Source organism: Sus scrofa, chromosome 1, assembly GCF_054392235.1.
Source record: "Sus scrofa isolate SSC_HxYL_T2T_F1_AM1 chromosome 1, Sscrofa_HxYL_maternal_Yorkshire_Landrace_v2.0, whole genome shotgun sequence".
NCBI classification, from domain to species: Eukaryota; Metazoa; Chordata; class Mammalia; order Artiodactyla; family Suidae; genus Sus; species Sus scrofa.
This window is the reverse complement of record NC_139383.1, coordinates 101,949,103-101,977,042: the sequence shown is the minus strand read 5'-3', so window position 1 is coordinate 101,977,042 and position 27,940 is coordinate 101,949,103. Positions and strand designations below refer to the sequence as shown.

The 27,940-nt window shown below is 36.3% G+C and overlaps 3 protein-coding genes across 3 annotated transcripts; all 3 read left to right on the top strand.

Moving 5' to 3' along the window:
* Positions 1-5,375: 5,375 nt before the first annotated feature.
* On the top strand, positions 5,376-6,344 carry LOC110258746 (olfactory receptor 4C15-like). Its single transcript, XM_085013682.1, has one exon. It carries the CDS (start codon positions 5,376-5,378, stop codon positions 6,342-6,344), a length of 969 nt encoding a protein of 322 aa, XP_084869808.1.
* Positions 6,345-16,093: 9,749 nt separating this feature from the next.
* On the top strand, positions 16,094-17,008 carry LOC146406254 (olfactory receptor 4C11-like). Its single transcript, XM_085003237.1, has one exon. The coding sequence runs from the start codon at positions 16,094-16,096 to the stop codon at positions 17,006-17,008; it is 915 nt and encodes a 304-aa protein (XP_084859363.1).
* Positions 17,009-26,779: 9,771 nt separating this feature from the next.
* On the top strand, positions 26,780-27,694 carry LOC146406253 (olfactory receptor 4C11-like). Its single transcript, XM_085003226.1, has one exon. The coding sequence runs from the start codon at positions 26,780-26,782 to the stop codon at positions 27,692-27,694; it is 915 nt and encodes a 304-aa protein (XP_084859352.1).
* The last annotated feature ends 246 nt before the right edge of the window (positions 27,695-27,940 follow it).

The window sequence follows — 27,940 nt, the reverse complement described above, 5'->3', positions numbered from 1 at the left end:
GGAGCTCCCATCATGGCTCAGGGGTAACCTGACTAGTATCCACGAGGATGTGGGTTCGATCTCTGGCGTTGCTCAGAGGCTTAAGGATCCAGGTGTTGCTGTGAATTGTGAACTGTGGTGTAGGTGTAGGTTGCAAACACAGCTTGGATCCCATGTTGCTATGGCATAGCCCAGCAGATGCAGCTGCAATTCAACCCCTAGCCTGGGAAATTCCATATGCCACAGGTGTGGCCCTAAAATGGAAAGAAAGAAAGAAAGAAAGAAAGAAGAAAAAAGGAAGGAAGGAAGGAAGGAAGGAAGGAAGGAAGGAAGGAAGAAAGAAAAGAAAGAAAGAAAGAAAGAAAGAAAGAAAGAAAGAAAGAAAGAAAGAAAGAAAGAAAGAAAAAGAAAGAAAGAAAGAAAGAAAGAAAGAAAGAAAGAAAGAAAGAAAGAAAGAAAGAAAGAAGGAAAAAAGAAAGAAAGAAAGAAAGAAAGAAAAAGAAAGACAGGAAAGACCATGGAAAACTTCTATGAGAAATATAAACAGAATAAAATATTTCCTCTAGGAGTATATGCAATGAAAAGTGATATTAGAGTGAATACATAGGAAAGGGAGGGCTGGGCCCCTGGTTTGGCTATTTGTGAATGGTTTACAGCCGATACTTTTAATTTAAGATTCTATGTCATGTTAACATGCTGGTTCCATCTAGGCAAATTAGTTACACTGGCTAGATAATAAAATTTTCTTAAAACTTCATCTTTTTTTCAACAAATATGCAGGTGATGCATAATATGGTGTTCTGGGTATTAAAGTTGATTTGTAATGTTAGATTTTCTTGTATATATATATATATATATATATATCAAAATATATATTGAAAATAAAAAGTCTCTACCATTTTCACATATTCCTTTCTTAATTTTAAAATTATATTAAAATGTCTGTATAAATGAGTGAGGTTGTTACAATATTTTTGTGTTTTTCTCATTTAACATGTTGTAAAAATTCTTCACTTCTATGTCCTTATATTTTAATTAGTGTTTATGCCTAACACACTTTGCTATTAATTAATGTATTAATTAATGTATTATTAATGATATTAATGTATTATTATTCAACAATTAATATTTCTGAATTTTTGCTATAATATACGACACAGCATCATCTACTATAAAATTTATACCACCTCATTATACCTACAGAATAATTTTTAAGATTGGAATTACTAGTATAAAGAATACAACCATATTTAGGATTTTGGAAATATTTGATAAAACATTTCCCAATAAGATTACATGAATGAAGCCGTTTCATTGCAATTTAGAATTTAGAATGAAAAAAACATGATTTAGCAACATTTTACTCTTTTGATAGATTCAATTCTCCAGTTCACCTTGTGTGTACAGACACTATTTAAAAATAATGCTTATATCAATATTTCACATCTTTCTCTTGAATTATACATTACAGAGTATGTTCATAAATACTGCCTTATTTGACTCTGAGGCCAGCAGTTTGAACAAGTGTTTCTCTATCTGTTTCATGGGAGAGAACTCCAAGGATTGAGTTTTATTCAATAACACAAGGTTATGAATCTGTAATAGCTAGATTTTTATATACGATTATTATATAATGTTAATTAACTTCTATTTTGGAATAATTTTAAATTAATAAAAAAGTTCTCAGAGTTCCCATCATGGTGCAGTGGAAGCGAATCTGACAAGGAACCATAAGGTTGTGGGTTCAATCCCTGGCTTTGCTCAGTGGGTTAAGGATCTTGTGTTGCCATGATGTTGTGGTGTAGGTCACAGATGCGGATCGGATCTGGCGTTACTGTGGCTGTGGTGTAGGCCAGCAGCTGTAGCTCAGATTCAACCCCTAGCCTAGGAATATCCATATGCTGCAAATGGGGCCCTAAAAAAGCCAAAAAAAAAAAAAAAACAACAACAACAACAACAACAAAAAATTCCCAAGATATTACAGAGTTCCTGTCTACTGCTCAGTTATTTTTCCCTAATAATTATTATATAACTTTTCTAGGAGTATATTTGTCAGTATTGTGAATTGAACCTTGATATGTAGCTCCTAAAAAAACACCAGATTTTTTTCACATTTCACGAATTTCCCCACTATTGTTTCTTTTCTTTTCTGGGATTAAAACCAGGACAAAAAAATGCATTAGGACCATTAGCTTCTAAGTGATTTCAAATCATAAACCTTGTGATCACAAGCTCCAAAGAACTATAGTCTCCATTGCTGAAGTTTTAATGATAATTTGGAAATTTCTTTTATCTTAAAAAAGAGAGGACCGATTTGTTTATATTTAATGAGTATTTTTACTTTAAAATGGTATTTCCATTAGAAACTCCCCAGATCAGGGAGTTAGAGAGCCTAAGAATTATTTAATTGTTAGATTAACATAGAGCCTTATTCTTTCTCTCTACCCTTTGCCCTATTTTTTTTTTCTATTGTACAGCATGGGGACCAAGTTACACATACATGTATATATACTTTTTCCTCCCATTGTTGTGTTGTAAGTATCTAAACATAGTTCTCAATGCTACACAGCAGGATCTCATTGTAAATCCATTCCAAGAGCAATAGTTTGCATCCATTTGCTCTATTTGATCTTACTTGTACAATGAGGGTAACTGAAGAAGAGATAGACACAAGAGGGTCTGAGGGCCACAGTAGTTTATCCAGAGTTTATTAAAGACATTTAAAAGTGTCCCACATTTAAACAATAGCTTATCTTCTCTGTGACCAATAAAATATTTTATATTTGTGAATATCTAAAAGGATGAGTGAAGATATTTATCAGATTTGATCATGGTAAAGCAGAAATTAGAAGTAAAACATCGCCATTTCTACTTTGTGTCAGAGGCTCTGAGATCTTACTTTTACTGTTTCTCATAATTTTTTCCAGTGCATCCAAGTGCATAAATGGTTTTATGAGTATTACCTCATCTGATTCTCACAAGAGTAAATAAAAAGTCAAATATTAGAACACATACTTGTATATTTAGGTTTACTAACATTTCAATTATTTGTTTGTTAGCTGTCAGTGTCATTCAACTTTTTTTTTTTTCCTGGCTGTGCTCACAATATGCGGAAGTTCCTGGGCCAGGGATTGAAACCACACTGCAGTTGCAGCTGAGCCATAGAAGTGACAATGCTGAATCATTAACCTGCACTACCAGGGAAGTCCCAGAATACACTTTTGCTTACAGGAAGCCTAATTATTCCCAGAATACACTTTGCTTACAGGAAGCCTAATTATTCCCAGAATACACTTTGCTTACAGGAAACCTAATTATTCCCATCATGGCTCAGCGGTAACAAACACAACTAGCATCCATGATTCCTGGCCTTGCTCAGTGGGTTAGGGATCTGGCATTGCCATGAGCTAAGGTGTAGGTCACAGAAATGGCTCCCACCTCACATAAGCCAGCAACTACAGCTCTGATTCAACCTCTAGCTTGGGAATTTTCATGTGCAGCACTAAAAAGACAAAAAAAAAAAAAACATAGATTCTACATATATGTACACACACAAACATACATGCCCTTTGGATGATAATTTTCTCTTATATATACAGATGTGGACACAATTATTCTTCCAAGTTTGCTATGCAAATGAAATCCAAAGTTGGAGTAATGATCTGGATGGCCCATGGAATAGCTTTCTGTGTGGGTAAGGTGTCTGGTTTTGTAAGTGAGAGAAGAGTGACTAAAATTGGTAAGGGCATTTTATCATAAGGCACATTTTGACGTTTTCCAATTTGATACTCATTATAATCCTTAAGAGTAGGGAGGCTGTATATGAACATCCCTGTATTACAATAAATCATAAATTTGACACAGATACACATTGGTGAGTAGTACTTGATCTGACTTGGTCATGTTGTATAAATAATTTTCAAATAATTAATAAAGCATTAAGACTCTGGCTGTATTCAACGTATTATTTTTCTTCCTGACCTGTGAGATAGTTGCCCATTTTTATCTGCAAGTAGTCGGGCCATTACCTTTGATCCTATATCATCAGCTCTGTGTCCTTTATCAAAAGGAGTCATTCAAATAGGAACAAAGGAATCAGAAGGTTTTAACCTCTACAGTGAATGGAGACTCTAGAAAGGTCATCCCTGCTCTCATGTTCTTGCTAGAAAAGAAAAATGTTAACTTCTTTCCCCATAGAATCAGTGGGAAGGACTTGGGATTTGGACTCACGTGTTCTGGGTTAAAATTCCAGACTCAGCACCTGTTATTTGTTTGATTTTATCTCTTTAGGCATGAATTTCCTACCAACAAAATAGGGTAATATGATCTAATATGGACTGTTTCCAATTCAGGAGGCTCTGAGAAGTTGCTTCCTTGCATTATGTCTTAGTCATCATAATAATACTCATTAGAAGGTGATATTATTTAGTATAGACTTAGGTTCTTATTGTTTAATGAAGAGAATAGCCAACTCAACACATGTATACTAGTTATGCATTAGTCTAAAGCAGGGCATATTCTGACTGATCTCTTTTTTTTATAAAGAATGAATTAATCTAAAAGTCTCAGTTCATTTCAGTCTTTTAAAGAAATAACTGGGGGAATTGCCATGATATCCAAGCACCTCTTAAATTGGGTATCATGTCTTCTCCTTGTAGATAAGGAAGTTACCTGGTCAGGGGTGGCATGCAAGTCATCTTTGCTCCCTTTCCACGCACATGGAGAGTGTGATCAATAAACTACCACCCTTCTTGCTCAGAACTTGGATGTGGCTTCGGAATTCATCTCACAGTTCAATCCAGGAAACCATTACTAAGTGATTAGAGTTTGAAACTGAGATGAAAAATCTTTCTCATCCCTACCACACATCCCTATCCTTCCCCTTCACTGAAGTTTGGGCTTAGAGTATTTAAGAATCTATCTATAGCTCAATTCTTCCTAATATCCTACTACCACCCTAAAAAAAAGTTTCTAATTTCATTTTCTCCATGAGCAGAGAAGCTCAAGCATGTAAGATAATTTTTTTTTAACTTTCCCACTATACAGCAAGGGATCTAGTTATCCTTACATGTACACATTACAATTACATTTTTTCCCCACCCTTTGTTCTGTTGCAACATGAGTATTTAGACAAAGTTCTCAATGCTACTCAGCAGGATCTCCTTGTAAATCTATTTTAAGTTGTGTCTGATAAGCCCAAGCTCCCAATTTCCCTCCCACTCTCTCCCCCACCCATCAGGCAGCCACAAGTCTTTTCTCCAAGATAATTTTTTATGTGAATGCACCAACTTGATGACTATGATAATATTACGAACTTGGCTGAGACAGATTTTTTTTCACATAATGGTAAATTCTACCTGCTCATCCTGGCAGCTTTCCCCTTTTAATTGGAAAATATGCAGAAGCGAAGCTTCATAACTGAGTTTTTCCTCCTGGGGCTTTCACAGAATCCAAGTGTTCAGAAGACAGTATTTCTCATATTTTTGTTTATTTACATTGCAACTGTCATGGGCAACTTTCTGATTGTGGTGACCATGAGTAGCAGCCCAGCTCTCCCGGGCTCCCCCATGTATTTCTTTTTGGCTTTTCTGTCCTTCTTGGATGCATGTTTCTCCTCCGGTATTGCCCCAAAGATGATCGTAGACTCTCTCTATGAGAGGAGAACCATCCCCTTTGAAGGCTGCCTGACCCAGGTCTTTGCCGAACACTTCTTTGCTGGATTGGAGGTGATTGTCCTCACTGCCATGGCCTATGACCGCTATGTGGCCATCTGCAAACACTTGCACTACTCATCTGTCATGAATTGGAGGCTCTGTGGCATTCTAATCGGTGTGGCCTGGGCAGGGGGCTTCCTGCATTCCACGATACAAAGTCACTTCACTGTCCAGCTGCCCTTCTGTGGCCCCAATGTCATTCACCATTTCATGTGTGACTTGTACCCATTACTGGAGCTTTCCTGCACTGACAGCCATTTATTTGGGCTTTTGGTGACCACCAACATTGGATTAATCTGCATCCTAATCTTCCCCTTGTTGCTTGCCTCCTATGGGGTCATCTTGCTGTCTCTGAGAATCCATAGTACTGAGGGGCAGCAGAAAGCCTTCTCCACCTGTGGCACTCACATTGCTGTTGTGGTTTCATTCTTTGTCCCATGCATACTTTTGTATGCACGACCTCCCTCTGCTTTCCCCTTTAACAAGATGGTAGCCATACTTTACACCTTCCTGACTCCTTTGCTCAATCCTTTGATTTACACTTTCAGGAACAAGGAAGTGAAAAGGGTTATGAAGAAAGTGTGGCACTGGTGGTTTCTAATGAGACATAAAACAATAAAGTTTGAGAAAAAAGTTGAATTTTCATGTTAGACAAAAACTTTATGTAGATGGGCCTTGTTGGGCAGGTGGTAAAGTAAGGTAGTATAAAAAGCATTAAAAAAAGGGTCAGGAAATTATGTTTCACCTTTAGATTATTTATGAACTCTGACTTGACAACTCAGTATCCTCATACGGAAACTAAAAGGATTGAATTTTATGCTCATTAGGAATCTAAAAGTCAAAAATCGAATGAACAGACATTAACTATCAGACCTCTTTCCACTCATTTGATGCTTTGGAAAACCTCTGTGGAGGGAAGATACAACTATCTTAGATATTATAAGTGGAAACAGTTTTAACGTTAAAAATTATATTTAGAATGTGATTTCAGCAACAGATGGAAAAAAATCATGATTCAGGAATGGAAGGGCTTAGAATATTCACAGAAGCTCCCCTGTACCTTGTATCACATGGCTACATATTTTAAATCAGCAATTCATACCTTAGATTTCATAAACCCTCTCCCTATCTACACTTTATTTTTAGAGAGACCTCCCCACTTGCTGATATACTGTATAATTTGTTTACTTATTATTATTGGTTTTGTCCGCCTTCTCTCATAGAATGCAAGAGAGGATGTGGGATGCTATTTTTTCTTTTGTTTATTGATGTGGCGTTAATGTCCAGAACAGCCTGGTGTAGGAGCTCAGTAAAGATCTGCTGAATAAATGAATATCCAAAATTAAACACTATCTTTAACAATAACACAGCAATATTTCAATTTTGGCAAAGTAGTAAAATTATTGCTGATAGTAGTCCTTTGATTCTGATGACACCTCTAAGTCATGCATTGATATAACACAGATCAGAGTATTTAAAGTACTTTCTGTATTCTAGTTAACTTCCCTCCCAAAACTCTAAATATAATACACAAATTCAAATAGAAAATGAAACCATTTTTTCTCTATACACTTTTTTCTCTTTTTTTTTTTTTTTTTTGTCTTTTTAGGACCATACCCAAGGCATATGGAGGTTCCCAGGCTAGGGGTCTAATCGGAGCTACAGCTGCCACCCTATGCCACAGCCACAGCAGCACCATATCCGAGCTGCATCTGCAAACTACACCTCAGCTCACCAGCAATGCCAGATCCCTAACCCACTGAGCAAGGCTAGGGATCAAACCCACAACCTCATGGTTCCTAATTGGATTTGTATCTGATGTACCACAATGGGAACTCCTCTTTTTCTCATTCTTTATTTTCGAATTTTCCTCCACTCCCTATAAAATTAAATATTACTTTCAGTGATGTGACTTTTATTCTGAAAGTATTTCTGATTCCAATAAAATTTCTATGACCAAAACTTGAATTTTATAGTGTGTTTAATCTGGCTAGATGTCATCCTTTTTTATGGCTGAGTAGTATTCCATTGTGTATATATACCACCTCTTCCGAATCCAATCATCTGTCGATGGACATTTGGATGGTTTCCATGTCCTGGCTATTGTGAATAGTGCTGCAATGAACATGCGGGTGCATGTGTCTCTTTTAAGTAGAGCTTTGTCCGGATAGATGCCCAAGAGTGGGATTGCAGGGTCATATGGAAGTTCTATGTATAGATTTCTAAGGTATCTCCAAACTGTTCAGCCATAAAAAAGGATGACATCATGCCATTTGCAGCAACATGGATGGAACTAGAGAATCTCATACTGAGTGAAATGAGCCAGAAAGACAAAGACAAATACCATATGATATCACTTATAACTGGAATCTAATATCCAGCACAAATGAACATCTCCTCAGAAAAGAAAATCATGGACTTGGAGAAGAGACTTGTGGTTGCCTGATGGGAGGGGGAGGGAGTGGGAGGGATCGGGAGCTTGGGCTTATCAGACACAACCTAGAATAGATTTATAAGGAGATCCTGCTGAATAGCATTGCGAACTATGTCTAGATACTCATGTCGCAACAGAAGAAAGGGTGGGGGAAAAAACTGTAACTGCAATGTATACATCTAAGGATGACCTGACCCCCTTGCTGTACAGTGGGAAAATAATAAAAAAAAAAAAAAAGAAAAGAAAAAAAAATAAAATAAAATAAAAAAGAAAAAAAAATCTGGCTAGAGTATCTGTATCATTCACTGAGTGCCTTGCCTTAGTAAGATACAACTTTAATTGAACAGAGTTTAAACTAGAGTCCAAGTTCATCCTAAGACTGAATGTGAGACAGTGATAAACTCAGAAATGATAGAATCCTCAGTGGTCCTCTACCCCTACTTCCACAGTTTCCATGATGGAATGACCATTGTCAACTGCCTTCAGTAAGACCTTGACCTTGTTATAACAAAACTAGGATTCCAGTTAGGTAATCCAATATTTCATTTTAATATTAATTTTAATAAACTCAGAGTTAGGAGACCCAGACATGGAAGGAACTTCAAGAGATCATTGACTCACCTTTTGCCTTTGTCCAATTCAATGATCTCCTTTGAAATTGCTCTTTGCAATTTTCCTTCCCAAAAGAACTTAAAGAGCTTACATAATCCTTCAAAGGCAGGGTGTTAATTTAGGGCTCTGTGACTGGGAAGTTTGATGCAGTTTAACTCTTTCATTGCTATTCTTGTTTTCTAGGTTAGGAAGTCTTATGACGTTACTATGAATGTCATACTAAAGAGATTTAGATTCATAATAGTAGTTAAGAGGTTTGGGGTCTAGACTCAGTTCTGTTTTTTGTATTTTTGGTTTTTTGTTTTGTCTTTTTTCTTTTTTTTAGGGCTGCACCCATGGCATATGGTGGTTCCTAGGCTAGGCTAGGCTAGGCTAGGCTAGGGGTTGAATTAGGCCACAGCTTCTGGCCCATGCCTAATCCACATCAACACCAGATCTGTGCCGCATCTATGACTTACACCACAGCTCATGGTAATGCTGGATCCTTAACCCACTTAACCCACTGAGCGAAGCCAGGATCAAACCTCATGGTTCCTGGTTGGATTCATTTCTGCTGCGCCACAATGGGAACTCCATAGACTCATTTCTGTTTTTAACTAGCCAAGCAAACTTAGTGAGTTATTTCACTTTCTCTGTCTCTGTCAATGGAAGATTGAAAAAAAAAAAAGGCATAAATATGTCTTCTGTACTTTCTCTGAGACAGGGATGCTTTCTTTTCATATGTTATATATCTTAATATTTTGGGGAAGGTTTAAAAGGTAAGTCTTTATATCCCCATTTAATTGATGGGGGAACTAAGGCTCAAAGACTTTAAATGACACACCAAAAAAACCTTCCTCAGAGCCTTCCATTTCACATGTAATAAAAAAAAAAACAGGTGTTGGGGTATGATTTTTCTCTATAAATTTTCTCAGAGATGCTTGGGCTTGCTGGTGGCCACTAGACACTCAGCAAAAGTGGGAAGTGTGGTGCGATCTTTTCATGGCATGCTCCCAATGCAATTTCTCTCTTGCCCTCTCTCCTTTCATCTCTGCCTTGGACCTATCACTTCACCCTCACTGAAGGTACTTAGCAAGAAATGTCATACCTTGCAAGAAACTCTTAGACCAGAGTGTGGCCATAAGATGTACTCCCAGATAGAAAAGTACTTTTGTAAATCAATCTATCACTTCTTTAATAGCTTGTAACCATTCAAAACCTTTCCTTTAAGTGGAAGGACATATATATTTGAAAAGATAGAGTTCCCACTGTGGCATGGTGGGTTAAGAATCCAGTTGCAGTGGGTCTGGTGACTGAAGAGGCATAGTTTTTTAAAGGATCCAACTTTGCCATAGCTGTGGCATAGGTCACAGCTGCAGCTTAGATTCAACCCCTGGTCAACTTCCATATGACTCAGGTGTGGCCATGAAAGAAAGAAGGAAGGAAGGGAGAAAGGGAAAGAAAGAAAGGATGGAAGGAAGGAAGGATGGAAGGAAGGAAGGAAGAAGACAGGTATTAAATAATTCCTTTCATTTTCCTTCTTTCCTGTCTTCCTGTCTACATTTACTAAAAACTGAATATTAATAATACTAAACTAAATATATATTTAATTACTACTTGACATTTAACAAAGAGAAAATAGGAAAATCAAGATGTTGAGAAACTGTATAAATTCATATAGTAGAAAAGTGGTGAGGCCAGGACTTGTTTACTATTTATATTTCATTAACTGGCTTCAAAGACTCCCAGGCCTCCAGAAGAGATGGGCTTAAGGAAATCTTACAGAGAAGGGAACAGTTTTTTCACACCAAGTCACGTGAGTTGAAATTTAACTAAATGGCCCCAAGATTTGTTTTGCCCTTGGACTGTTTGAGCACGATAGCTCATGGCCTATCTTTTGGGATTGGTTTGGGAGAACTAGTTATCTGGAAACGCCTTAGGCTGAGGGCCAACCTTAGTCCTTTGCAACCTTTTGTGGAAATTACTATAAATATCCAATGCAGTAAAAAGAAAACACTTACCTCATGATTTCCCATAAGAGGTACTGTAGGAAGAGAGGTAGCTTCAGAGGCATTTCTGTCTTAGAATGCAGAAGTGATTTTCTTCATCATGTTTCCAAGCACTGAATTAAGAAATATGCTCCAGTTATGCTCCAAATACCCTCCTCTCTGCTCCTATACAGACCTCATTGTTCTGTCTAATTCAGTACTTCTGGGGAGGAACTGTGAGTAGTAGGGCCACATGCATAGTTCCTTTTCCCCATAAAACCTGACCTTCTATAACCTCTTGTGATAGAAATCACTGATTAATCTCAATGAAGTATATCTGGTGTGTTTTATTCAGGCTTCATTCATATAATTCACCTTCTAAGTAAAGGGAAGGTGAAGATAGGAAAAAATCTACTCTATTGGAAGTCATCTATTTGGTCATAAGAGGTAAGTGTTTCAGTTTGTCTGAAATGTGTTCTTCTAATTGCCTCTTCAAGATTGATCCTGCTTCTTCTAGCAATCTTAGAGCTCCGGGTGAGTATATCCACCAGTGAAGACTTAAGCCTTCCCTGAGCTATCTCTCAAATCCATCGCTGCACACAAAGGATGCAATACATGGCTCCGAGGCCAGCTTGCCAGAAGTTTTTATCTTGGGGATGCCCTCCTTTGAAGTTTTAGGTCAGTGGTAATGTTTCTGGGACAGAGTATAAAAAAGGCTGCACCTTCTACACACCTGGGTTTTCAAGACCCTTCACCACCCTTGACCTATGGCCCCCTCTCACAGTCCCTCCCACGTTTAGGGGGCAAGTGTTGGTGTGGTGGGTCAGGGAGAAAGAAGCTGAACTCTGTGAGAAAATCTTGGGTAAAACTACCCTCTAACATTTTTTGTTTACCTTCCTGGATCCTGTCCTGGACTCCTTCCCTGGTATCTATTCACTTTCACTCTCTCCTGCTCTGACTTCATTTCATCTCTGCTTCTTTCCTCCTCTTCACTATTATTCATTTAGGCATTTGTTTTTCTGCTTTGCCATTAATCTCAACATGCAGTTTAAGTAACTTGACTTTGGAGTCGGGATTGAAATTTAAGGTATCAATTGTCATCCTTCTAGGATTGTTCAGGTTTTCTCTTTTCTGAGATACAGTCTACCTGGTAATTTGGATGTGGTGTTTCATATGACAAGGAGAGTGAATGCTGGAGGGAGAAGCTATCTAGTCGAATCCTTCTCTAGTTCTAACCTGGCTGTCTTACGTAAAACTTTTCTGTATCACAGGTCAAACCTTGTACCTAGAAAAGAACAGAACTGTACCTAGAAAAGAACAAAGCAAATAGCCACATATACCTTGTCAAAAAAAAAAAAAATGTGTGGGTCAAGTGAAATAACATAAGTGAACACTTGTTTGAATAAGATTATCATACAAGAATAATATTTTTCCTATATATATATAAACTCACATAGTAATAGGGGTAGATACAGATGTCTAGATGTATATCTGGGGAGAAAATTGGAAGACTTTTGTTACCCGTATATTTGAATTGGTTAAAATTTCATCAGGTGAAAGCAAAACTTTAGGGTCAAGGAAGGGAAAATATCTTCCTCAACTACCGTGATGTCCTCCTAAATCAAAGAGGTAAAGAAATAATCAGATAGAGTATGAATAATTAGAAATAATGGCTGAATTCCATGATAAAATTCTGAGGTGGTGTTGATCTGACCTCAGGCACACATCTTGTCAAGTGTTGCTTTTCTGTCTTTGTATCTCCAAATCTTCTCTTTGCTTGTTTAAAATAAAACAAAATAGAATTACGTGATTCTGGATTTCATGGTTGTCCATTACCTGTGCATAAATTTACCTCTTAAATTTGTTTTTTTTTTTTTTGCTTTTTAGGGCCGTACCCTTGGCATATGGTGGTTCCCAGGCTAGGGGTCAAATCAGAGCTACAGCTGCTGCCCTGTGCCACAGCCACAGCAACACAGAATCCAAGCTGCATCTGTGACCTACAACACAGCTCACAGCAATGCTGGATCCTTGACCCATTGAGTGAGGCCAGAGATCGAGCCCACATCTTCAAGGATACTAGTTGGATTCGTTGCCCCTGTGCCACAATGGGAACTCCCTCTTACAGCTTTTTTATTTAACAAGAGTGTAGTTTAGATTTTTATGAAGAGGATATCTATTTTATCTGAAGAAATGCATGCTCTTTCCCTTCAAAAAGTATTTAATCACTTTTCTCACCAAATCGCTCCTCTTGTCCCCAAAATCTCCTTCCATTCTGCCTTTATTCATTATTGGAAACCTAATGTATTAAAGTTAAGTGATCATTAGTTTCTTTTTTATAGTCACTAGAAATAATTGGAACTGCCAAGCAGAACTTGTAGTGATTATAATATTTCTAATGTCTCACACTGAACTAATATGATTTTAGTTCAACTGCAAGGAAGTAACTTTATCAGAGGTAAATGGACAATTTGACTTACTCATACTGAAATATTTATTCTACTTAAGGAAACTCAGTATAAGCTTATTGAATACTTGAGTTTTAGGAAAACCTTGTTGGAAATTTCTGTTTAACACATTTAAATCCATAAGTCCACTTCTTTCTCATGTTTAACTTCACTGTCCAAAGGATTTATTCTCTAGGGATTCTTCAACTATTGGAATCAAAATTGATTTGGTATTATCACATAGACTTGTGTGTAATTTTTATATAATTAATGATCTTACCTAGATATATGTTATCCCCCCAAATTGGTTTTAAAGAAGCTGAGGGCATCTTTCCATGCCCTATCAGTTGACTCCAGACATAACTAAGTTCTTAGTACACGTATGATGACAGAGTTGATGGTGTTATTGATTGATTACTAATTGGTGACTAATCAGATTAGGAAATGTATCTCACAACTCGTTAAAATAAATTCTACGTCATTTGACATTAAATTTAAAAGGCATAGAAATACTATAAGATAATAAATATGATATCTCCCAGAGGTTCCTTCCTGGTCTAGTGGTTAAGGGTTAGGATGTTGTCACAGCAGCGACTTGGATTTGATCCCTGTCTGGAAACTTCTTAATGTCATGAGCATGGCAAAAAAAAAAATATATATATATATATATATATATATATATATGTATGTGTGTATATATATATGTATATATATATATGTTTGTATATATATATACATATATACACACACACACACACACACACATATATATATATACCAAATTTAAATAGTAAACTACAATCTAAAATGAAAACAGGAGTGAAAATTCATAGTTTTTTTTTTTTTTTGATCTTTTGTATTTTGTCCTTTTAGGGCCGCATCCATGGCTTATGATGGTGCCCAGGCCAGGGATCGAATCGGAGCTATATCCGCTGGCCTACACCACAGCCACAGCAATGCAGGATCCCAGCAGCATTTGCAAACTACATCACAGCTCACAGCAATGCCAGAGCCCTAACCCTGAGCAAGGCCAGGAATCAAACCTGCAACCTCATGGTTCCTAGTCATATTCGTTTCCACTGAGCCATGGCAGGAACTCTCCAAAAGTGATAGGTTTTATTGTATAAAATTGAAAAGAACAAAAAACATGCTCAGAACTTAAAGATGTCAAACTTTTTACTGACAAGAGATATACATAATTCAAAATAGATGAAATATAAGAAATCAAAATAACAAAAATGTTCTATTACCAATCAAAAAGCATATAACCTAAGTTTAATTCTGTTAATTAAGTAAATAAAATTCCCCAAGTTAGATTTTTATTTGTAATTTGTGCCATATTGCTATAGTTTTAGAAACAATGGAAAATTATTCAATTTGCACATAAAAATAAATATTTATATATTTATAAATAGTTTTCATACAGAATGTGTAAGGAAATGATATTTACCTCTAGGCTATGGGATCAGTTAATTATGAATTTTTGAAGGGTACTTTTCTCATCTATAGTCTACTTCAAACTGCAGACATTTTAGTATGTGAATATACTCATTCTATAATTATTTTTCCCAACAAATATTGAAACAAACAATCTGGAGGGTTATTTGAGAATAGTTGTCAATAATTATGAAAATGTCAATATTTATGTTAGTAATTCCCTGGACATACATTTTAATGAAATTACTAAAATAAGCAAAAGGCTGTTATTGAAAGTATGTTTATTAAGACAAATATCTGAAAAACAACTTAAATGAAAATGAATGGTAGAATTTCTGTTATGATATTTTTCCATGTTAATTTATAATTGTTAAATAGTTGCATTATGCAGTCAAATGCTCTACCACTGAGCTATACCCACTAAATAGATACATTATGGATATAATTAACTACATGGAAAAGGCTTTTAAAAATTAAAAAGGAAAATAAGAAACTGTAATTATAGAGGATGACTGAAATTATATGAATTATAATTCAATGTATTATATATGCAAAGAATGAAGTAGAACAGTGAGAAGTATTGGTATGTTGAAATTCTGAAATACCTTTTTAAAATTATGTTTTAGAAAGATGAAATTTGGAAGAAGGTAAACCTCTGAATGATGGTGGTAGGAGAATCAGATATAAGAGAGAACATTACACAGGTTATCCAAATATAAGAAGTGTCACAACAGGTCAGATCCAAAGGATGTGAAACTTAATACCATGCTTTCAACATAAGCTATGGATTATTTCAAATATATAGCAAATTTCCTCAATTTTTCTAACTTCAATGATTTACTAAAATATATCATACACTTTAACTGGCAATGAAGGTAAATTTACAGCTGTAATGAGCCTAAATATGGAAAATAAATTTTTTAAAGCATAATCTAACCAAGATACTGAAGAGGTAAGGAATATTGGGTGCAAACTGAAGTCCAAATTAAGAAATGTGCCTGCAAAGTATTATTTCTAAATATATATAGGGATATCATTTGTCAATAACTGAGATGCATAAATATTACATATGCATTTATATCATATATATACGCTTAATAAAGTATCTATTAGAATCTCTAATCATCATATGAAGAAAAATCTTCAAGGCATTAAAGTTACTTGCTCAAGATCATAAAGCACAGTCACTAGTTCTCGGACCTTGGTCCGGAGCACAATCACTTGAGGGCTTCCCATCTCCCCCCAAAATTTTTGTCCCCATAGGAATACCTTGAAAGGATGCCTATGGTTAAAGATAAATGTCACTGTTTTTTTAAAAAGTCTTCCAAATGAATGTAATACATGAAAAAAAAAATGAGTAACACTGAGTTATACTTGTTCATGGAGTTAGAAATTTAAAAGTTGTAATTCCAAGCCCAAATACACTGCCACTGCCAAGTCACAATTGCCCCATTTTTCTTTACAGATGAACCACTTAGCTGTATCTGTTCTACATTCACCATAACCATGCAGATGAACAGCAGTGTGAATGAGTTCATTCTGTCTGGATTGACACAGGATGTACTAATGGGGAAAGTAATATTTGTGATCTTCTTGTTTCTATACCTCATGACTCTCTTGGCAAACTTCCTTATTGTGATGACCATAAAATATAGCCAGACACTTGGGAGCCCCATGTACTTCTTCCTTTTTTATTTATCCTTTGCTGATGCCTGTTTTTCAACAACCACTGCTCCTAGGTTGATAGCAGATTCCATATCTGAAAAGAAAGTCATCTCCTACAATGAATGCATGACCCAGATCTTTGCAGTTCACTTCTTTGGGTGCATGGAGCCCTTGGTGCTGATCCTTATGTCCTTTGATCGCTATGTGGCCATTTGTAAGCCCCTGAGGTACACGACCATCATGAGCCAACGTGTCTGTGATATGTTGGTGAATCTGGCCTGGGTGGCGTCTTACATCCATTCTTCAGCACAGATTGTCTTGGCTTTGAGATTACCCTTCTGTGGCCCCAATGATATCGATCACTATTTCTGTGATATGCAACCTTTGTTGAAACTTTCCTGCATAGATACTTATGTCATCAACCTACTCAGTGTGTTTAACAGTGGGGCCATATGCATGGTGAGTTTCATAATGCTGCTTATCTCCTATGCTTTGGTTTTACATTCTCTGAGGAATCAGAGTGCAGAAGGAAGAACGAAAGCCCTTTCCACCTGCACCTCCCACATTATTGTTATCATTTTATTCTTTGTACCATGTATGTTCACATATACTCGCCCTTTAACTGTATTTCCAGTGGATAAGTTAGTGGCTGTGTTTTACACTATTGCGACACCTTTGCTCAACCCTCTGATTTACACTCTGAGGAATGCAGAAGTCAAAAATGCCATGAGAAAGTTATGGTGCAACAAACTCTGACTCAACGTGGCAAAGAGCAGAAGATGCTAATTGTTAATTCTGTCGTGCATGAAATAAAATTGAATAGATGGCAAAGAGAAAATGTCCTACTTCTGGTATAGACAATATAATCCTCTTCCAGGAGATGTTTGAGGGAATAGGTAGACTATATTGATGATAGATCTGAATTATTTTAAGCCAGTGCCACACAGAGTGAGAGAATATGAAGTACCGCCGTCTTTGTGGCAGCACAAGCCCATTCCTCACTCTCATTCTGCATTGAGACCTCTGTTCTTTTGAGGCTTGTGAGCCAGAGCATGTTGTTTCTGTAGGTTTCTGGTTTTGTACATTATTATTTTTCATGCTTCTAATCCATGTTTTATAATTTGTTTCTGATTTCCATTAACCGTGTTGTTAGCAAATCAGCCCTGGTGCTACTGAGTCTGTATCATGTCTTTTCTGGCTCAAGAGTCAATAACATCAAGTCACTCCCAGAAACATACGCTCAACAAGGAGCGTAAATATCACCTAGTTAACCCCCTATTTGATGCTTATCTACCCTTTGTAACACTCTTAAAAATTGGCCTTTCATTTGCCTGCCTATGTACAGGGAAATAACATCAATTTCTATTCCAACAGGATAATTCTAGTTATAAAAAATTCATTGTATTGATCCATAATTGATCTTTATGTACATTAATTTATTTTTCATGTCCATCATTACTTTTGTATTACTTAGTTTTACATATATACCTACTTTTGTAATTCAAGTTCATGGGTACTTCCCTAATTTTTGGTGGCTGGATTAGTGGAAATTTTATAAAATTGTAAGAGTTACAAAAAATAGCACCTCATGGATGAGATCATAATATAAAGGCAACAAGCAACATATAAAACAGAGCTAATGTCATAACAGCCCATCCAAAGAGACAATGTCCACAGAAGTGAGATTCCCAGCTTGGGAACACAGAAGAAAATATATCAAAGAAGCTAAATGTCTCATTAGATATAATCATAGGCCTATTGCAGAGAGGTGTTTCACTGACTAGTGGATAGGACTGGCCGGTTGCCTAACATGTACACTTCTGAATGAGGAGAGACTCTTCAGGCTACAGACATTGCAACTGTACATTTATCAAGCAAATTTTATCTGGTAATTGGACTTCCTATAGAAGCCCTCCCTGGATAGGAAGATATTGATCAGTGACTGGGATAAGTATTTTGGTGTTTTAATTTATATTTTTTTTCATAAATCATTAAATTTATATTCTGGTTCAGGTACTGTTAACTAATAAGTATCGACAATAGGAGCCATTTATGAAGAGTGGGCATTGATTATCTCTCTGAGAATAAATATATAGACTATTTTCCTTCAAATCTGAAGAGTAGACCATAATGTGTGGCAGATGATGCCATGCAATGCCATTTTGAGATGTTTTTCATGACCTTGCCTTCTTGGGAATATGTCACTGATGGACTGTAAAACTCTGATAATAAAGCTTGGAAGATCTGATTATATTCCCATTTGTAACAACTTCAGATGTTAACTGGTCTTATTGGGTTGATCTTTGATTATGTAAAAAAGTATTGAATTATAATTTTGTATACCTGAAACTAATGTGATATTGTATGATAGTTATAATCCAATTTTAAAAAGTTTGGAAGATTTGTTTATTTATTTATTTATTGTTTTTTAGGGCTGCACCAATGGCGTATGAAAGTTCCCAGGCTAGGGGTCAAATTGTAGCTATAGCCACCAGCCTACACCACAGCCCCAGCAATGTCAGATCGGAGCTGTGTCTGCGAGATACCCCATAGCTCACTGCAATGCCAGATCCTTAACCCACCGAGTGAGGCCAGGGTTGAACCTGCAAACTCATTGTTCCTAGTCAGATCCGTTTCCACTGAGCCATGACAGGAACTTCTCACAGATTTATTTAAAACTCGAATTCTTTTCTAGAAAACTTTTCAAGGACATATTTTACAGATGATGAGGCAGGGACTTCTTAATTTGTAACATAAGCACTGATAGGAATCAACTAGAAGAAAAAAATTGCAAAGACAAAATCATATGGAGGTTAAACAATATGGTACTAAACAGCAAATGGATCAATGAAAGAAAATCAAAGAAGAAATTGAAAAGTACCTAAAGACAAATGAAAACAAAAACAAAAAGATCCAAATTCCATGGGATGTAGCAAAAGCAGTTCTAACAGTTAGGTTTTTTTTTTTTTTTTTTTTTTTTCAGAGCTGCATCTCTGACATACAGAAGTTCCCAGACTAGGGATCAAATTGGAGCTGCAGCTGCTGGCCACAACCATAGCCACAGCAATGGCAGATCAAAGCTTCATCTGTGACCTGTACCACAGCTCATGGCAACAGTAGACCCTTAACCCACTGGGCAAGGCCAGGGATTGAACCCACATCCTCATAGATACTACTTGGGTTCATAGCCTCCTGAGCCACAATGGGAACTCCTGAGAATGACATTTTTAGCAATACTAGCATACATCAAGGAACAAACAGAAGCTAAAACAAACAACCTAACCTTAACCGAAAGAATCTTCAAAAAGAACAAAACCCAAATTTAGTAGAAGGAAAGAAATAGTACAGATCAGAGAAGAAACACAATGAAATAAGGAATGAAACAAACAATAGAAAAATTCATGGAAACTAAAGTCTGGAATTTTAGAGAAGATAAAAAAAATGTATATACATGACAGGCCTTTAGACAAACTCATCAAGGAAAAAAAGAAATGGTCCAATAAAATCAGAAATAAAAAAGAAGTTACAACCAACAAAATAGAAACACAAAGGTGCATAAGAGATTACTATGAAGCATTATATGCCAAAAAAAGGACAAATTCCTAGAAATGTGTAATTTCCCCAAACTGAAACTGGAATAAATAAAAAAAATATGAACAGACTAATTACCAGTAATGAAACTGAATTAGTAATTAAAAGAATCCCCCAACAAAAAAAAGTCCAGGACCAGATGATTTCACAGGTGATTATATGAAACATTTAGTCAATAATTGACACCTGTCCTTCTCAAACTATTCCACCATAATTGCAGAGAAAGGAACACTTCCAAACACATGGTATAAGGCCATCATCATTGTGATACCCACAACAAACAAAGATATCACAGAAAAGGAAAATTACATGCTATTATCTCTGGTGGACATAGATGCAGAAATACTCAACAAAATAACTGCAGACCAAATTCAACAATACATTAAAAGGATCATAAACCACAATCAAGTGAGATTTATCCCAGGAATGCAAGTATGGTTCAATGTCTGTAAATCAATCAATGAGGTATACTACATGAACAATTTGAACAAGAAAAATCATATGATCATCTCAATAGATACAGAAAAAGATTTTTACAAAATTCAACATCCATTTATGATAAATTATTCTCAAAAGAGGTATAGAGGGAATATACCTCAATATAATAAAAGCCATATGTAATAATCCCACAGCTAACGCCATACAGTGAAAAGCTGAAACCATTTTCTCTAAGAAAAAATAAGACAGGGGTGCCCACCATTGCCACTTTTGCTCAACAAAGTATTGGAGGTCATGGCACAGCAATAAGATAAGAAAAAGAAGTAAAAGGAATCTAAATTGGAAAGGAAGAAATAAAACTGCCATTGCAGTTGACATGATAATGTAAACAAAAAATCCTAAAAATACCGACAAGAAACCTCTAAAGCTTGTCAATGAATTTGGTAGTTTCAGGACACAAAATTAATATACAGAAATCTGTTGCATTTCTAAATGTTAACAATGGCCTATTAGAAAGAGTAATTAAGAAAACAATTCCATTTAGAATTTCATCAAAAATAATAGCATATCTATGAATAACTATGGTGGGTTCCAAAAAATAAAATGAATGAAAGAATATAACAAAACATAATAAAAATGAAGCAGACTCAGAGTTATAGTGGTTACCAAAGGGGAGTGGAGAAGGGAAAAAAATCTGGATAGGGAATTAAAAGGTGCAAACTAATGTGTATAAATAAATGCATACATAAATACATAAACTACTTGTTTTGGCAGCTTTTCCACAAGTTTAGCATTGCTATCTAATACAGTTTAGCACTGACACGTAAACGGAGGGAAAAAGAGATAAGGAGAAGCAGTATCATATAGAGATGAGCTCATGGAGGAGAGAATGCATTTAGCTTTGAGTTTTAGGAATATTTTCTGGGGAAAGTGTTTATTAAAGGTCAGTTATGATCAGGAAGATTTATTTTTTTTGAATTATGATTAGCTGAAATTTCTCTGAAAATGCATGTGTTTAGGGTACCAAAGTTAAGGGAGAAGTTTTATTTCATATGTTTTATTAAAACACTAAAATAAAATTAAGTTCTGGTGACTTTGAATTCCATCTCTATGCTCATGGACCTCATTTATATCTATACATTTATATCTCTACTGCAGACCTCTCTCTTGAATATGGGAGTTGTATACTCAACAGCTTGCTTGATATATTCCTTTATAAATCTGATAGGAATGTTCATATTTAATGACTGATTATTCTTACCCAAAACATAAGCTAGCTGTAACTTTCCCTAGGAATTTCTATCCTTCTAGATTCCAGGCAGAAATTATGGAGTCAAAAACATTGATTATATCACAACTCTACACCTAATTTGTTAAACAAATAAAATTATGTGCCTAAAATATATGCAGAATATAATAATGTTTTCACTAATTCTACGACCTTCTTGGTTGGAGCTGTCATTATCACTTAGCTCCAGCCACACTGGCTTCATTATAATTCCTTGACCGCAGGATTTCATATTGTGATCTTTGCTTCAGCTAAGAAATTCTCTTCCAGGAGAAACATTCTTCCAGGAGATCCCTGGCTAATATCCTCCTCTCCTTAAGGTATTATTCTAATCTCTCTTCCATAAAGCCTGCCTTAGGCCATATTTAATACAGCATTCCCACTCGCATTCCTGATCCCCTTATCTTACTCCATTTTTCCCTCTTTTTTACACAGCAATTTTCATCTTCCAACATTTTATAATATTTATTGTTTCTTGTCTATTCTTACTAGAATGTAAGCTCCAAAAATGTGGGGGTTTTTGTTTACTTGTTCAGGAACATATACCAACTCATGTGGAGAGTGTTTTATAAAAACTGTTTAATAAAACACTGTGTTCCTAATTAATCATAAGTTGAATTTAACCCTCGGAGTTTTATATGCACATTAAAGTTTGAGAAACATTGCCACAGAGCACTGCCATCTAAGGTTGAAACACTATCAACTTGGTTTCAGATTTTAAGAAGGGAAAATCAACTTAGGAGATACACATTCACTGTTTTAGATCCCAGCCTGGAGGTAAATGTGTACCCTTCTCCTCAAATCCAACTGTGGGGAAATTAGTCACAGAATTACACTTAGATGCAAAGGTACCCTGGAGTGTAGGCTGTGCTTATGTGGTTATGAATGCAGATAGCCCCCCCTGTTACTGCAGAGCAAGGGGAAAATAGATTCTAGTAGATAAATAGCATTCTCTGTCCCTAATGCCAAGCCCCTGGAACATCCACAGAAACATTTTTCATTCAAATTAAATTTAATTTATGTCTTTAAAAAATTATTGTTAAATCTCCAGTGCCTAGAATAACTCTGGTCAATAAATACTTATTGCATTAATAAATAAAAATTACAGAAATATAAAAACCATCAGAAGTTGGGAAATGGCATGGAAAAGATTGTCCTTCATACCCTCAGATAAAACCGTATAGCAGTACCACATAATAAAGAGCAGAAGGGAAAAAAATATAATGTAAATATGGAGAAAACACATAAAAAGCCAAAATCCGATTCTTTGACTAGAATAAAATTAATAATCTCCTACCATGTGTTGGTATTTACGGGAGTGTATACACTTGTCAAAAGTCATCTACTGTATGCTTAAAAATGGTGCATTCTATTACATGTAAATTATATTTTAAGAAGCTGATATAAAAATAAAAATAAGTAAAAATATTTTATTTACATTTTTTTCTTCCTCTAAGTGACCAACTGACTTCAAAATATTATAAAAATTGTAGAAATTTTAATGAGTAAAGTTTCATTGTCCCTATTTATATTTTACAAGTGTAATTAGGATTTATAAGAATTATTAAGACTAACAGTAATGTCTTCTAGAATAAGCAGTAGGATAAGTTAAGAAACTTGCTTAAAGTCACAGAGACATAAATCATGAGGCTAGAATTCAATTAGATCCCATTTATTTGAATCTTTACCTGAGTTCAGAGCTTTGTCTGCCTTAGAAAAAAATCTGACTTAAAAGACAGAAACTTCGGTAGCATTTAGTGTTCCACACCTCAATAGACTGAAAGTGTGTTTTTTCTTGGAGTAGGGTGACTGAGTGGAGGCTTTGGTAATTGAAAGGGGAGGCATCTGTCCCCCTTAGGAATGAAGAGGACGGGAGGAGGGCTCTGTGGACAGAATCTGCCTGTTGGCAGCCTTGTCTGGGACTAATTATCCCTATGTTTGCTGTGATTCTGGATTAACTGAACTAAGTGGCTCATTTAGCAAATCCTTCAGGATTGGGTGGGAAGGGTGGAATCCTTGTTCCTCCAAAACCTGGACATTTGTGAACTTTTTGTGAAATTCCTATAAATATCCGATGGAGGAAATAGGAATGTTTAATTCACATGCTCTGCCAGGGAATGATTTGGGACAATGTAAGTGGCTATTTAGAGATGCTCCTAACACAGTATAGTGGGGGTATTTCCTATTCATTCTAGAAATTTCTAAAAACAGAAGTGAGAAACTTTCTGCCAGTGTTACGGACCCTTTTAAAGAGTCTAACAATGCCTTCTAGGAAGGGCTGACTCTCTATGGAGAATCCTCTCTACCCATAGATCCTGCAACAGAAAACAGAGTGGATCCATTTGAAGTACAATTTACATGTTGCAAACACTGCACAGGATTCATCTTCAGAGTAAATCTGAATTGAAAGAATAAAAGCTATGAGCTCCCACTTGGATGTCATTTCTTTTATCAAGAGAAAAGGTAAGTTCTCTAGCCCAACTGAACAATTTCCATTTTCTTGCTTTTCATCCAAGACTGGGTTTTTAGGACAGTGGCTTTTATGCAGTTCTATCTCCTGAGAAAGATGTAGTTCAAGAAAATTGTTTCCCTCCATGATAAAATTATGAAGTTTCAAGGTTCCCCAGCTTCTAATGGTCTCTTCTTGATGCAGCACTGGCTCCAGCCTATTCTTATTGGAAAAAAAGAGGGTATATTGAGTAAAGCAGAGGTATGTTATTCTATACCTGCCGATGTCTTATTTGCAAAGCACAATGACAGGAAAAGGATGGGGTGTATGCTGATGATATGCAATGAATATGCATTGATACTACTGATACAGTGAGTCTATGATACGCTGATACTGATTTTCCTGATCTTACCTTACTTACATTCATTGTCCAGGACCCACCATTATCCCTCCTCACAGCCTCGGATTACAATCTCTTTCTGAGACTGGGGTAAGGGATAAAAAGGAGAGTGAGAGAGAAGGAAACAAACTCTCTAATGAAATCCTAGGACGAACTCCTCTGTATCCCTAACATGGGTCTTTGCTCACTTTTGTATTGAGTGTTTTCCACTGTTTCATCCCCTGATTCTTCTTCCTTCGCAGGCTTTTTTCCACAATCATATTTTTCTCTGATCCCTGCCATATTTCACATATCTCTATATTGCCTCTTTTTTCCCCTATTATTTTTCAAATATGCATATAAAATGATGATCTCTCTGTTTGACCCAACCTGACATTTGCATACACCTGAGAGTCAGGACATGCATGGAATGTGTCAGGGGTTTTCTTCTTTACCTGCTTATGATTTCCAGGCTGTATGCTGACTCTCTCCTGATGGTTGGAGACTAGTGTTTTGCAAGGGAGCGTAGGTTGGCATGTTAGACAGAGATTGCCATGGAGCACAAAGGTTTGAGTTCTGGTCCTGGTTCCTCTGTAATTACTCTCAATTAAATCCTGCCTCCATGCTTAGCCTAAACTGCATGAAGAAGAATGAAATGAACTTGCTTTATGAAGTAGCAAAATCAAATAAACAAGAGATATTAAAGAAAAGTGAGATAAGGCTATAGTTAGGGATTGCATAATTCAGTAAACATGTACACCTATGCAATACATATGCAACACCTATACACACACACACACACACACACACACACACACATACACACACACACATTAAATTGATTGGCCATAAGCAAGTTATTTGACAGTGTTGACTTGATCAGGACAAGCATCAGCAGACATCGTGGGAAGAAACATGGAAAACAAGGTGATGACATGGAGTTAGAGGACTTTGAGGGCCACAGCGAGTATTCTGGCCATTACCTTTGAAAACCATAGTAGCCCTTGCATTTCATTTATGATTCAACGTATGTTATTCCTTTGCAAGAGATAGCAAGGAGGTAAAACAAGAAGGGTGGAAAGAATGAGGAGAAGAGGAAATATCTGAAACTGGGTCTTTTTCCTTCTCTTTAGAAACATAGACTAGGCCTGTGCGGACCCATTTAAACAACTCTAGTATTGGCCATTTGTAATACCAATGTTTATGGAATGTCAGCCTGACATGGTGGTAGGTATGAGCTAATCATTCTCGTGATGTGAACCCAAAGAAATATCTCTCTCAAAGTGTTCTTTTTCTTCTGATAAGTGTGTGAGACCTTTTATTTAGAATCTATCTAGAAACTAATTAATGTTTGAAAGGAAATTTTCTGTTCTATGTTTTGGGGCTATAAATGCAATCCCTGTTTAGGGCACTGGAATTACTCCCTATGATATTATAATAATAGCTTCAAGCCATTTTACCTTTATCCAAACCCATGGAATACACTTCAGGAAGTGTGAGATTTAAGGTAAACTGTGGACTTTGGGTGATTGTGATCTGAGTGTAGGGTCATCAGTTAGAAGAAACACACACTCTGCTGGGAGATATTGATAATGGGTCATAGGTTATACACGTGTGAGGGAGGGACTATGTGGGAAATCTCTGTGCCTTTCTCTTACTTTTCCCATAAACCTAAACTGCCATAAAAAGTCTTAAAAACAATAACAATGGCAACAGATGATCCTGTTAAATCTAAGGGGAGATATTTAAAACATATTTCATGCAAGATCCTGATGGGATCAGAGATAAAAGACAGAAAACTGAATAAACTGAACTGATAATATTGTCTTCAAGAGGGTTTCTCCAACAATATCCATGATTAATCATATTGGAATAGTGCTATTATTATTTCTACAAACACAGAAATGTTGCAAAATACTTGAAATATATGTGGATAGATAGATACAAAATATTTTTATATTTTAATTTTTTTCCTAAAAATTTTTTAGGAAAACTCAGACTAAGATAAGGCAGGTATTAGCAGTCCATTTATTCTAGGAAGGCTAAATTTTAAAGTGTTTAATTCATTTGATCAAGGGACATATTCTTTATGCAGTTCTCAATCTCCATTGTAATAAACATTTTTAAAGGAATTTACTTTTTGTTCTCAAAATACCAAGACCTGGATCCAAGGCAACCAGTTTCTGAACCAACAGATGGATCTGGGAGAAGCTTGGACATCTGCAAATTTCCAAAGATTCATAGCAGATTAAAGGCGACTGGAGGAAACAGTGCATGAAACAAAAGGAATACAGAGTTCAATCCACTGATTTTCCCAAGATGTCACTTTTACTCTCTGCAGATTAAGCCTTTGTCAACAGCATCTTTCCTACAACCATTGGCATGTCAATGAATAACAGTGTGACCGAATTCATTCTTTTTGGATTGACACAGGATGCAGGAAAGCAGAAAGCAATATTTGGAGTATTTTTGATTCTGTACCTTGCAACACTGTTGGGGAACTTTCTCATTGTAGTGACTATTAAGACCAGCCGGACACTTGAGAGTCCCATGTACTTCTTCCTATTTTATCTGGCCTTTGCTGATGCCTGCTTCTCTACAACCATAACCCCCAGGTTAATTGTAGATGCCCTTTCTCAGAAGAAGACCATTTCCTATAACGAGTGCATGACCCAGGTCTTTGCAAGCCATTTCTTTGGCTGCATGGAAATCTTTGTTCTCATCCTCATGGCCTTTGATCGCTATGTAGCCATTTGTGAGCCCCTGCGATACACAAACATCATGAGCTGGCAAGTCTGTGGTGCACTGGTGAAACTGGCCTGGGTGGGATCTTGTATCCACTCTTCAGCACAGATTTTCCTGGCTTTGAGATTGACCTTCTGTGGCCCCAATGTGATCGACCACTATTCCTGTGATTTGCAGCCCTTGTTGAAACTTGCCTGCATGGACACATATGTGATAAATTTGTTAGTTGTTTCTAATAGTGGAGCCATATGCATGGTGAGTTTCATAATCTTGCTTATCTCCTACGTTGTCATCTTGTACTCACTCAGAAACCACACTGCAGAAGGAAGGCGGAAAGCCCTTTCCACATGCACCTCCCACTTTATTGTGGTTGTCATATTTTTTGGCCCATGTATATTCATATACACACGCCCGCCAATCACATTTCCAATAGACAAAATGGTGTCTGTGTTTTATAGTATTGGGACACCCTTGCTCAACCCCCTGATCTACACATTAAGGAATGCAGAAGTAAAAAGTGCCATGAAAAAGGTATGGTGTAGCAACGTGTGACTTCAGTTAACAAATGATATACAGAAATTCTAATGTATATTTCCTTAACAGATTAGTTTTGTTTAATAAGCAGGAAAGATAACATATTTTTGTTGGGAAACAAAGAATTAAGAAATATGTAGGCATAGATAAAAAGATAGCTATAGATACATCATACCTTTATTCTAGAGGATTGCATTAAATATGATTAACGATTTTGAACACTCTCTGATGACTCTTATTTGAATTCTATCAACATCTGACCAC

Coding starts and splice junctions, on each gene's coding strand:
- LOC110258746 (XM_085013682.1), top strand. CDS start 5,376: ATGCAGAAGCGAAGCTTCATAACTGAGTTTTTCCTCCTGGGGCTTTCA.
- LOC146406254 (XM_085003237.1), top strand. CDS start 16,094: ATGCAGATGAACAGCAGTGTGAATGAGTTCATTCTGTCTGGATTGACA.
- LOC146406253 (XM_085003226.1), top strand. CDS start 26,780: ATGTCAATGAATAACAGTGTGACCGAATTCATTCTTTTTGGATTGACA.